The 12,790-nt window shown below is 41.2% G+C and overlaps 1 protein-coding gene across 4 annotated transcripts in view; it reads left to right on the forward strand.

Moving 5' to 3' along the window:
* LOC136428949 (ralBP1-associated Eps domain-containing protein 1-like) overlaps nt 1–12,790 on the forward strand; it is a 45,737-nt gene that overhangs the window by 21,848 nt on the left and 11,099 nt on the right. For 3 of the 4 annotated variants that reach the window (XM_066418798.1, XM_066418810.1, XM_066418806.1), the window contains exons 8-16: nt 11–74; nt 1,995–2,149; nt 2,612–2,820; nt 4,135–4,227; nt 5,000–5,084; nt 6,150–6,302; nt 7,661–7,766; nt 8,944–9,164; nt 11,991–12,061. In XM_066418798.1, coding sequence (XP_066274895.1) covers nt 11–74; nt 1,995–2,149; nt 2,612–2,820; nt 4,135–4,227; nt 5,000–5,084; nt 6,150–6,302; nt 7,661–7,766; nt 8,944–9,164; nt 11,991–12,061 — 1,157 coding nt within the window. The remainder of the gene's footprint in view (nt 1–10; nt 75–1,994; nt 2,150–2,611; nt 2,821–4,134; nt 4,228–4,999; nt 5,085–6,149; nt 6,303–7,660; nt 7,767–8,943; nt 9,165–11,990; nt 12,062–12,790) is intronic. The other variant, XM_066418818.1, reaches the window with a different exon arrangement.

The following is a 12,790-nucleotide window of genomic DNA, read 5'->3' on the forward strand; positions in this document are numbered from 1 at the left end:
CTGCTTGTAGGTACAACGGCAAGGGAGTTCTTCCAGCGATCTAAGTTGCCAATTGCTCAGTTGTCCAGGATATGGTGAGTATTCAATGTTCTCTGCATCTATAAGAACTGATACTATAGTCAAGATTCATTTGCATTATTTTTTACCATGATAAGACTATCTAAAGCTAACTGGAAGCTGCAGCTACAAAACAAAACAATTGTTACTGGAATATTTGATGTAATGATCATACACTACATATACCTCTATCTTTAAATACAATGTTTTCATTATTACTCCGGGAAGGAGGATGACCTCCTTCTGGGAGTATTGGGAATGCATTTGTTTGCGCGTTCGCAGCTATAACTCACGATCCCGTTGTCGCATTGGTGTGTAACTTGGCATATCGTTTGCCTGGTTCGGCGTGGTGATGCACAATAGCTTTGTTACACCACAACTACTTTAAACGTCAATCCAATATCGTAAATGCACCCCTATAATTAATGCTATGTCCCACTGCCCTGCCATAGGGACCATGTTATAATCCGTTATGCATGACTGGAATACTTCAGGCAGATACGGGGTATAAATCTTCCTTACTTGCTGTGATCGTATAGTCACTGTTACATTGAAAAATAGACAACGTGCATCACCACACGCAACCTAGCAAACGATATACCAAGTTACATACCAATGCGGCAACGGGAATTGTGAGTTTTAGCTGCGAACATGTGCAGAGTGACCTCCAGTCTGTGTATAAGTATGCCGTGTCCACTCGCCACTCGCATACAGTATGTGCGCACGGGACGGACGATGCATTTTTACGCACAGTGTGAAAATGGCAAATCTCTGGACCTTCAAACTTACCACACTTGTAGTTTATAATACGGAGGCTGTGACAATGTAAAAAGTTTACGCAGGGGATGAAAGATTGTTGAGAAATATCTCTCAGAAAAGTGCGCGCGCCAGTGTCACTTCCGGGTGGTTAGATCCGGTGACCATTGACCTTCGTGAAATGTTACGATAATATATATTAGCCTTTTTTATTGCAAATAGCTTGATAGCTATAGATCAGGCCGGCCTGCAATAAATTGTGGAAAGAGGATTTACTGCATATTTGTGATTTCTGATACATCTTAGTTGTAAGGCTGAATGGTTCGTTGATAATTGAAAAGGGGCCATCTAGATCTAACTTTGTGACTTTTCCCGGAATTTCTAGATCCCATCTGTGCCATGCTGTAAAAACATACTTTTCAGCAGGTTGACCACTCCTGTATTGAAAGAAAATTTACTTGCTCTAAAACACTACTTGGACTGAGCAGAGATGCAATTTGTGTGGGTCAATACTTGTACATACTATAAATACTTCACGGAGAATTGTGTCCTACGGACTCTTGTTTTGATTTGTTACAGCATTGAATTTGTATCGGTTACCACTAACATATATTCTGATGATAAAAGCATCAATGACAGTAATATAGATATGTTACCTATTTCACATGACAGTCGTCTTCATAAGTGTTATTCCCTAACAGCAATATTGATCAACTTGTTGGTAGAAAATGTTCCATGTTTAGCAACATGTATTCAGTGATTTTGGTGTATAAATATGTAAAAAAATTATTCAAGCAACTGGATAAACTTTTGAAACAGTCAGACATTTCAGACAGCATCCACTGTCTTTCGTCAGTGACTAACGATAGGACTGAGAACACCAGGTTTTATACCAAAACTCTGAATAGGTATGTTAATGAGGTTAAGACAATTTAGGATGTCTTGAAGTAGTCTTTAAAAGTTTTGGTATAAAACCTGGTGTTCTCAGTCCTATCGTTAATCACTGACGAAAGACAGCGGATGCTGTCTGAAACGTCTGACTGTTTCAAAATTTTATCCAGTTGCTTGAGTAATTATTTTTGGCGTATCTTATTACCTGGATGTCTAACTTTCATCAACGTATAAATATGTAACATTACCACATTGACACAACAACAAATTTCCGTCCTCCGTCTAACCAGGGACATGTCAGATGTCAATCAGGACGGTGCTCTGTCTCTGGAGGAGTTTTTCGCGGCGTTTCACCTCGTCGTGGCCAGAAGAAATGGTTATGATCTGCCCGAGACCTTGCCGCAGGCCCTGATGCCGAAGAGCACACAGCCAACAGCAGAGGAAGGTAGAGAATTATTTTTACCAAAGTGGCAAAGTCAAAATTGGAATTGACCGTAACTTGCAATTATGGTATAAGATACTGAAAGTGAAACATGTAATTTGTATCTCTGTTATATTTTATCTGACCCTTACCTCTTCCCTCATGACTCAATGAAAAGCGGCCTGCGTGCCGATTTGAGCTTATCATGAATAAACAAAGGTTCAAGTGAAGTCTATATCAGAATTTGATAATTTTAAATGAAGGCATGTTCACAAAGAAATATAGAAATCCATTCATTGAGCTATTTAAGTCATTTACATGTACTGTCCTTAAACTAATTAACAAATCAACCAACAAATGCTTGTTATAACTGAACCATCTTGGAAGATCTTATGACCAACAAGGAATGATTTTGAACACCCCAAATATAAAGTTTATTGTGTTGAAGAGTTACCGTACGTTTACTGTTATTGCAAAATTTTTCAGATCCTTTTGCTGGTGCCCCTCCCATGGCTGGAGGGGGGACCCCCCCAGTCCCTGCCGCAGCGGCACAAACCCCAGCGGCCCCCCAAGCAGCCCCCCAGACGGCCCCCCAACCTGCGCCCCAGGCACCCCCTCAGCCGGTCCCACAGCCAGCCCCACAGCCAACACAGCGGCCGGCAGGAGCGCAGGGTGGCAGCAAGTCTGCTGAGGAGGCAAGTTTATTTATTTATTTCTGTTTTCTTTATACAGGGTATGGTTTTGGTTTGGTAGGGTGTGGGAAGGGCATCCAGCCATAAAAACTCTTGCTACAAAAAAGACTTGCACTTGATGAGGAGTTCTGGGGCTTCCCCATCCATTTGCAAGCACGTCCAACCCCCATATGATGGGGAATAAAAGACGTAAAATTGGATAGAGAGAGAGAGAGAGAGAGAGAGAGAGAGAGAGAGAGAGAGAGAGGGAGGGTAGGCGCACTCAGTACTTTACACACTGCTTTACAGCCGTGCCCTGTACAGAATAACATACACAGACTGGATAACATAAAGTGAAGAGACATATCAGGGTTTGACAAGTTTTGAAAAATCCAGTTGCCCTGTAGGGCAAGTACATAAAAGATCTACTGACCCGAGCAAGTTTTCCGATCCGCACTTGCCACACTTGCCTCGGGCTAATTGACATGTCTTTCCAATGGTGACGTAAAGCCGACGGCCCCGTGTATGAGGGAGCTTCAGGCATTAGCCTCAAGCGTCAAACCTCTGCACGTAAAAGAACCCAACACGAGAAGAGTAGGGGTGACCCGGTGTGCTTGGCCAAATACGTGAGCCGTAATGAAGCCGCATTGCACCACTACATGTAGCTAATGAAAAAGCGTTGTCCTCCTGTCTAACCCTGCTTAGGCATATTCTGTTCTATTAGTAATTGATTTGTAGTCAACATGTTGCAGTACCGTCAGGATCTGCTAGATGTCACACATACCAAGACGAGGAAACCTGAAATAAGAAGCAATACATATGATGGTAACCAGTGCCTATTGATAACTGATCACATTTTACAGGTTTGTGTAAGCAAAGCCTGTTTTGTTTCATCCTTGGCTAACACATTGGTGCCACCATCTTGTTCCTCCAATCCATCTTGTAGATATCCAGGTAATAAGTTTGAAAGTTTATTGCAAGTTCTTGCCCGTAGGCTAATTGCAGTTACATGTAACATGAAAAGACGGACAGACAATTGGTAACAATATAACATGTGACTATTCTAGTCTAAATACTAACACTAGATTCACCAATAAGATACACCAAATAGCAGTTACTCATCAAGCAACTGGGTATTTATTGAAGACAAAAAGTAGTGGATGGTACTTGAAATGTCTGACTATTTCCAAAATCATATCCAGTTGCTTTAGTACCTGCTATTGGGCAATGTGGGTCGTGTATATTTTGGACGTCAGTAGACTACTTTGTAGGTTTTTACGCTGTTTTATCGTACCTTCTGTCTGTGCTTACAAGACGATGTCTGTCCTAATCCCATAGAGCTGGGCCACGTTTGATGAGAACTCGTCGTCACCCTCTCCGGTCGTGCAAAGCCCGGCCAACTTTGACTTCGCTGCTGTCCATCCAGACCCAGTATGTTGTTTGTTGTTGTCTTTCTTCTTCCCTCTCACCTGTATTTTTTTCTTTGAATACGTACCGACGTACCGACTGATAAGTATCTAATGCCAGCTCAGAAGAGGACTAGAAATAGTCATGCTTTTAAGTACCAGAGTTATCAGCCAAGGATTGATGTGTTCAAAAATTCGTATTTCCCGAGAACCATAGTTGAATGGAACTCGTTGTCATCAAGTTCTGTAGGAGCTTCCTCACTAAGTAGCTTTAAAGAACGGTTGCAGTCAGATATGCAAAGACTAGGTGTAACAGACCTTTCGGTGTAATATGACCAGCTGCTGCCGCGCCGCGTGCCTGCGAAGCTGGTATGTTACGCCTAATGGTGGTTATACCGGCTATATAGATACAGATACAGAATATCACTTATCCCTCAACTACTTTCCTTTCACCCATTTTAGGTTTAAGACAACATTACCATCATCATTGTTTTTGTTATGCCAAGGAAGGTACAATGTAGTTTATAGTTGTATCTTGGCGTATCATGGGAAGATATGGGTGGTTTTTCTCCAGTTCTCATAGTATGGTTGTTTCAACTGTGAAATGCTTTATCTTCCCTAGGCCTCCTACCACAAAGCTAAGTACACACAATACTGTCAACTGACATTGGAACTTACACTGAATAGCAGCATTATACTAACATATCCTCAAAGGGATTGTTTTCCTTACAATGCAAATCTTTGAAATTGTTTGGTAATGTGTCTACGTTTGTTTGTTTGTTTGTTTGTTACTGTAGGCATCGAAGATAATCCAGCCTGTACCAGTTAGAATGTCACCCGAGGGGCAGACGTACTCTGACTACAGGCCCAGAACCTTCTCTGGTTAGTCATGTTGTCATTCACCTTGTTGTGCCTAGTGGCACATAGTGGTGTGGATCTAAACCCGAGTTTAGGTTTAGGTTCGGACTCGAGTCCAGAGGTTTAGGTTCAGGTCCGGACTTGAAAGTCCGGACCTGAACAATAATTTTGGAATATTTTTTCGTGTTACATGTAAAATTGCATATTGGCAGATATTTTACACGTAATTTGAAAACTATATTATACGGAATTATATACAGTCAGTAATTAACACAAAAGTTCAGTTATAAACACAAAAACAGCAATGTTTTAATATTTTTCTAGTGCAAATTTCACGATTTAAGGAAGGTTTAAGATGGTTTAAAACAAAAAGGAGTGTATGAGTGAGAGAATTTTTTTTCAAGTCCGGACTTGTTTCCAGACGTTTAGGTTTTTTTGGACTTGAACCTCAACGTTTTACAAGTCCGGAACCGGTCCGGCCGGACCGATCCGCACCACTAGTGGCCCATGGGGCAGCAGGTTTGCTTGCTGTTTCTGTAGCAGGGTATACAGGGAGGGGTTGCTAGACCCTCCCCTTTAAGTTTAACGTGCTGGAGGCACCTCCTCAAACATGTGGCCCCCATTTTATGTCCCTTCCGAAAGACAGGTGCAGCCCCAACCCAGATGTCCTGTCCAAGGATTTGAACTGGGGTTTCCTAGTTACCAACTAATTGGAAACAGGATCTCAACTGTAAGGCGAGCGGTTAAAAACATGAAAACATGCTGTGTGGATGAAAATGCAGTTACTGTAGTAGTAGATAGATTAGAACTGTAATTTTTGATGATATAGAAATAGTCTGACAAGTTTTTTGTCCTCCCAGAATGCTAGGGGTGTTTTGAAATTATTTAATTGGTACTGGTACATGTGAAAGGTTTCCAGTAGTTAAAAACACAAAAACATGCAAAGTTGAAGATGCAGTTACTGTTACTGTAACAGTAGTAGTATGCCAAATATCAGTTACTCCAGCAACTGGGTATGATTTTGGTCAGACATCTTTTTGGTGATCGTAGACAAAAGTCTGACACGTTTGTTGCTGTTCTGTGCTTTAGAACCCATCCCGACGGACGTGGTGAACCTACGCCGGGAGCGGTCGGGCACCAGTCCGAGCAAACATCCGAAGTCCGGCGAAGCGACAGAGTTCACGCCGGGAAAGATCGCTCCTCCCCCTCCCAGCACACGCTCAAAGAGTGCCAAATCCTCAGGTACTGTAATTTCTGTTTCTTTCACTGTAACTTTATGTTCACTGTTTTCACAGTTACCTCTGTACCGCGAACTTGTCGTCACCGTGAAAAACCTGTTGTTATTAATTATGATTCCTTCACGCATCTGTTCTGTAAATCACTTGCTGCCACCGTGAAGTTATAGTTCAGTGAAAATGACATTTTCCTTACACCATGAAATTTTGCTACCGTAAAGATCAATGGGAGATAAGATAGAAGTGAATTACAGTATAACACTATTAACTGTTACTTATCCGCGGCGATTTCTAGTAACAGTTAATGGATACCAATCTGGCAAAACATTAAACCATCATTTCTTTCTGCTACATGTCGATATTACATGTATTGATTACCTTTGTTACTGATGCTATACATGTTATATTTCTTCTCTAGTCCTGTTGATACAAAAATATAGTAATTTTAAAGGACCGCCCGTGGTGTTGAGACTGGCAGCAAGTTTTGTGGCGCCGTAACAGTTTTTTGCGATGAGAATACTCCTCAAAATTCTCTTGTCACTAATAACCTTAAGTTTATAATAATAGTCTTTATTGCATATTCCTGCCCATAAGGGCTAAATGCACAGAAGACCACACGTGGTATAAAGCAGCTGCTGTCCCTTTCTTGGGTTGAAGAGAGTACTAAAGATATAAACTTATCACAAACAAAATTGATATGTAATTACTAACAACTGCAATACCTAACTATACATAGTGCTGTCTTTTTTTGTCAGTTTTGCTGTTGTGTATGATGGGAATTATATGTTTGCACTACAAACATTTGACTAACTGAATTAAACTTTGATTTCAGCTTCTATGAGGAAAAAGCACTGCAGCTGTAATATTGATTTTCATTGTGATTCTAACAGCTTCCTTTTCATAGATTTTTGGCAACACATCAGAGGCATTTTTGGGTTGGTTTTCGAGCAATGGGGAAACATCAAGAGGAAGCAAGCATTCTATTTTAGATTTGAAACTCACAAAAGTTTTTAATATTTGTTTAGATATCTAACATTCATGTAAGCATGTTTTTTAAAAGTTTGTATTAAAGCTGTCGTCACACAGCAGTAGGACAGCTAACCTGACGAGTCTGGGAACTCAAAGTCAACAGGACATTTTTGGATTGAATACAGCCAGTGTCCTTTTGATCGCTGTGCAAGTTTTAGTAATCAGCCGATGTTCACATATCACTGAGCCTGGTCCAATGTAACAGTAAATTTTCATGTGAAAAATATACTCGATTCTTCGGCGATCGACAAATACAGCCGAAGGTCCTTGACAGTGTGATGCCGGCTTTACCACATGTGAAAATAGTTAAGTGTGAAAGTTTCCGTGCCCTAACAGAGGAAGACATGGAAAACGGCTTCCCTCCCCACAAGAAGCTCACACAGACTGTGTCAGACTCCCTCCGGATGAGACCCAGGCTCGCCGAGAAACTTTCCCGCCCAAGGTACCCGGTGTTAATCCCCTCCCGGTCCCCTCTCTCAGCCCCACTGTCCTCTTTATCTGTAATATAATGATAAGGCCACACCAATATAATTTCTTGGTTAACAGATTTTTATTTAAAAAAAAAAAAAAGATTAAAAAAAAAAAAATCATGAAAACAGAAGGCTGGCCCAGACTTCTGTTTTCATGATTTTTTTTTCTAAAATTTTTTTTTTTTTGAAAATGAAAATCCGTTAACCAAGAAATTAAATTGGTGTGGCCTAAGGCCATGTTGATTTGATTATGTGGATGACATCCGCGCACGCATGAGTTTTTCTCTGTTTTCCAAAAAAAAGTGTTTTCAGCCATACTGTAAATCATACAAAGAAGCTGCAACATGAGCAGATATATGTTGTAAATTGCAAAAGAATATTTGAAAGCAGACGCTAATGTCGTTGACTGCCAAAGTCAAAGAAAAGATGTGAAAGAACAAAAAAAAAAGAATCTATTGTTAGGTATACCATACTCTGTGTGCTTAGTCATCTGTTCAACCCCCCTGTCTATCTGCTTAGATTTTATAATGAAGGCAACCTTTTTTCAATTTGCCAAACTTTTTTTTTCACATGCTTGCATCAGATTTTGGATTCCCAGAAGACGTCATCCATATAATCGAATCAATGTGGCCTAACCTTCACAAAAAAACTATGTATTGATTTTAGTACCAGTGTAAACCAAATTGCTTGAGATAGACCTCTACTTGTGAATCCATGTATCTCCTTAGTAGAATATAGAGTTAGTCCTAATTACTCATATTTCTATTAGGATTATTTGGCATCACCACAGAGGCGTAGCCATTTGTTCATATTAGGAAATATTGTCAGTTTCCTATACTACATGAGTGTATACTAATTTGTTAGAATTTCTGAAAAATCTACAACATCTGACTCATATTCTGAGTCATAATTCATTGTAGCTACCTTGTGATATATGGGTAGATATTACCACTGTGACTTGTTTTAGCATTAATGTAAGAGACCACCTTGCCAACTTCCTGTAACCAAATGTAAACTGTAACATAAAAAATAGTATAATTCCTCTATCTTGTTGTAATATCATAATTGTAATTCCGCCAAAACATTCCACTGGTAACAATTCCTTTGCATGTTTTGTCTCTTTGTCTGACATCACCCCATCTTCATTAGGTCTTACTCGGGAACCAGTGTCGGAGTGCACCACCCGACCCCCCTGGCCATCAGCCCCCTGGCCCAATCCGATAGCCCTACCGAGTCCCAGTCGGGGGGTAAGAAGGAGACCCCCCTGCTGCCCCCACCCCCTCCCAGGCCTCCCCCCCGCCGGCAGCAGACCCACTCTCGCTCCGTGTCCCTAGACCTGAACCGTGTCTTCCTTCACAGGGACAGTAAAGGTTAGAACACAAATCAACGTTTTCTCACCGGACCTTCCTTCGTTCTTCCAGGGTTTTTGTCGCTGTACGTTGTAGACGTCTCTCTAGGCCCCGAGTCCCTAACCCGTGTTTTATCCCCCGTCCCCCCCGTCTAATCGATTTCGGCGAAACTCAGATTTGAATCAGCCATGACCCGACAAATCACTTTGTACTTGTCATCATCAGTCGATGTGCTTTCGCTACGACAGGGTTATACCACCCCTTTTACGGGGTGACATACCCTTTCGTTGGCTTCATATAAGACGGGGATGTGCCAGTTCTCCCGTCCGGGTGAATGGTGTAAATCACCGTATGGCTGATACGAGACGGAGGTTCGCCAGGCCTCCGTCCGGGTGATTTGTAGTGAATCACCAACTCCAGACAGATGGATTTGGACCATCGCACACCGGGGTACTTGTAGTCTGCCTGAACCACAATGTCTGGTAAAGCAGACCCACTGATTCTACGTGCCTGGGAAGGTGACTCAGTATTTTTTAAAGGTTGTTTTGAGATTGAAAATTGTGGCAGTTTGGAAATTAAATGATCTGCACAGCGGACCATGGCGGCTGCCTTTATTGAACACATTAGTGATGGATCGTCATGACGATCATCAACTGCCACAATTTCCAATTTGAAAGGAAAGTGATCTCGAACTAGTTTTATATATAATAGCTCAAATTAACTCAATGAACAGATGAGCTAATCTACCACTGGTCGTGACAGAGAAGACAGACGCTATGTACAGTATTTAGGGGTTCATTGTACCGGGGAAATTCCCCTAGCTCTTTTCGACAAGCACAATGAACAGTGGACCACAGCTTAACGTCCCGTCCTAAGGACTGGGACCCTTTCCGGATCGAACCCGGGGCTTCTTGTTCCAGAGGCAGGATCGCTAACCACTGGACTACGCACGCTACCTTTGAAAACAACCTTTAAAAGAGCGGACTAGAGCTGTGTACTGGTACACTGTACCGATACAGTACCGGGTACAATCAATTAGGTACAGGTCCAAAATACCTGACCCTGCTGTATTGGGTACTGGACCTAACTCAGGGGATGGCCACTTTGACAGATAAAATTACTTTGAAATTACCGTGGCAGTGCTCTAAAGGGACTCTAAAGCACAGAAAACACATTTGCATGGCTGGAGTCAAATTTTCATCTGTGTTTTCATAAAAATAATACCTAGCACAATCAAATATTAGGTTTTTACCAGTTCAAACATGCTTTTATCCTTATTGAAAATCTAGCATTTTCCAAACAAGTAGTTTAGGTACAGGTTCAGGTCCGGACCTGTACCTAAACCCGTGTATCTGTACCTGTACCTGTACCTAAAATTTATTTAGGTACACAGCTCTAGAGCGGCCACCCTCCCACGTGGAGTTGGTCGGTTTGCTCTGCTAGATGTTGTGGTTAAGGTTAACCATGAAGTGATTTGTCAGGTCACGGCTGATTTCAATTTGCAAAATCAAGTTTCAAAGAGGTTGATTAGACGGGATGTACATGTGTGACTTGTGGGAACCTTAAACACTAATTATTCTGCTCTTTCTTCTCATATAACTAACTCTTGTGTAGCGACAGGTCGTTTCTTACTTATGTTCTGCTTCCTTCTCTTTAGCCCGGCAAACAGCCCCAACCCAGGCTTCCTCTGCATGGGCTGACTTAAGCTGGTCGGAGCCTGTTGTCTAGGCTATCCAACCCTTTAGGCCACACCATTTTGATTTCTTGGTTAACGGAATTTAAAAAGAAATGCTAGATTGGGAAATCAACAGGAAAGCAGAATCTCAGAGGAAAGTTTGTACTTTGGTGCACACAGTTTCAGGGAGTGAACAGGGTCAGGTGCAAGTTTTCACCCCAACCTTCTGTTTTAATGACTTTTTGGGGGCAACAATTAAGAAAAAAATCTGTTGACCAAGAAATTAAATTGGTGTGGCCTTAACTTGTTATAAAACTCTTTTTGTGTGATTTTGTACTTCTCACACCTCATAGTAGCTAATAGTTACTGAGTCTTGGAATATTTTCTGTAGAATGTTTGGTTTTCAGGTCTGTGTTGAAGCTATTTATGGAGACTATAGTTTGTCTGGTTGATTTCTTTCTAACCCGGGACCCTTTTCCCGAAGACGTTTCCATTGTTATTGTCTATGAACCCCTGGAAATGTACAAGATTCCACTTTCGTAGACTACAAAACTTCTTGTGTCGAAGGGAGGCATTGAACGTATATATCAGAGTGTTCGGACATGTACAAATGAAAACAATGTATGCCCCTGTATAATAACAGTTATTGTAGTCTGCGTAAGTGTGAACTAGTCTATTGTACTGTCATACTGTGTTTACCTTGTCAGCTTTTTAGGTAGTTGTTACCAGTAACTTTACTTTTTAGCCTGTGATAAGAAGTATGCTCTCTCTCCTGGTAGCAGAGACATCTAGTGGCTCATGAATGAACTGCAGGCAGAATGTTTGCACGAAATTATATTGTGTCTGCTTAGAGAGTTCAACTTCCTTTGTAAACACAAGCGTATATACCTGTTTCCAGGATGCTATATTTACTACTTTGGAGAATTTTAACTTCTTGGAATCATTCTTTTCTTTAAACTGGTCGAAGAGTTGTGTTTTACTAAACTATTATTTAAAGAGCGTAAGAAACAAGGCAACTGGAAGGCTCACACTTTACAAACGAAATTCATCTTGTTGGACTAGAAAGTAATGTTGGTCCAGTAACCATTATTGTAACAAAGATAATAAGTTTTCCTACCTAAGATTGTTGATTTACCCTTAAAGGCTGAACCATGTTTTCCATGTTGTTCCAGGCAAACACCCCGCCCCCCAGCCCTTAGCCCCGCCCCCTGCCGTCCCCCCCAGACATGTCTCGCCAGCTACGGTAAGTACTCAGGTTCCTTAGATACTGTAAAATACCTGATCTTCAAAAATTTCATACATATTTATGGTACTGTTGTACTCTACAAATGTATTTAGATCAGTGAATGTTGATAACGCCAGCACTGCTGAAAGCGACTTTTCTGATTGATAAGTCAAATTTTGTGACATTCAGCCATAAACAATCAAACAGTCTTAGTTTCATCTTAGAACATAAAGGGTTTTAAAAAAGACAAGAAGTGATTTGGTTAGTGCTATCAATCTTTAATCAATCAATCTTTATTCTGAAATCAACATTGCAGGTGTGTCTGACAACACACCTGAATTACATTAGATTTCTTACAGAAGTATGTTAAAAACATTCCAATAGACCAGATTTAAAAGAATTATCATCCGCTAAAATACATTAAAAAGTTACTTTGGACGAACGAGGACAGACGAATATAGCTTTAAACTAGGTTTTGAATGTCTCTCAGAGTCCTCATAACAAACGAGTCACTGTGACGTTTGGTCTTGCTAAGTGGTAATTTGTACATGTGTCGGGTTTCCCTGTTCCTTAGATTATGGTCAGGCTTCTTCCTTGGTGGGAGGAAGACATTGCAGGGGTGGGAGGGGTCTCTTAGAATTCTCTGAAGTTCACTATGTGACGCATCCCCTCTCCTAGACTCCAAGGTTGGCAGGTGGTCACAATGAACTCCACATATCCTCAAACACATCTTCTGAATTCTCTCCA

This window comes from Branchiostoma lanceolatum, chromosome 1, assembly GCF_035083965.1.
Source record: "Branchiostoma lanceolatum isolate klBraLanc5 chromosome 1, klBraLanc5.hap2, whole genome shotgun sequence".
NCBI classification, from domain to species: Eukaryota; Metazoa; Chordata; class Leptocardii; order Amphioxiformes; family Branchiostomatidae; genus Branchiostoma; species Branchiostoma lanceolatum.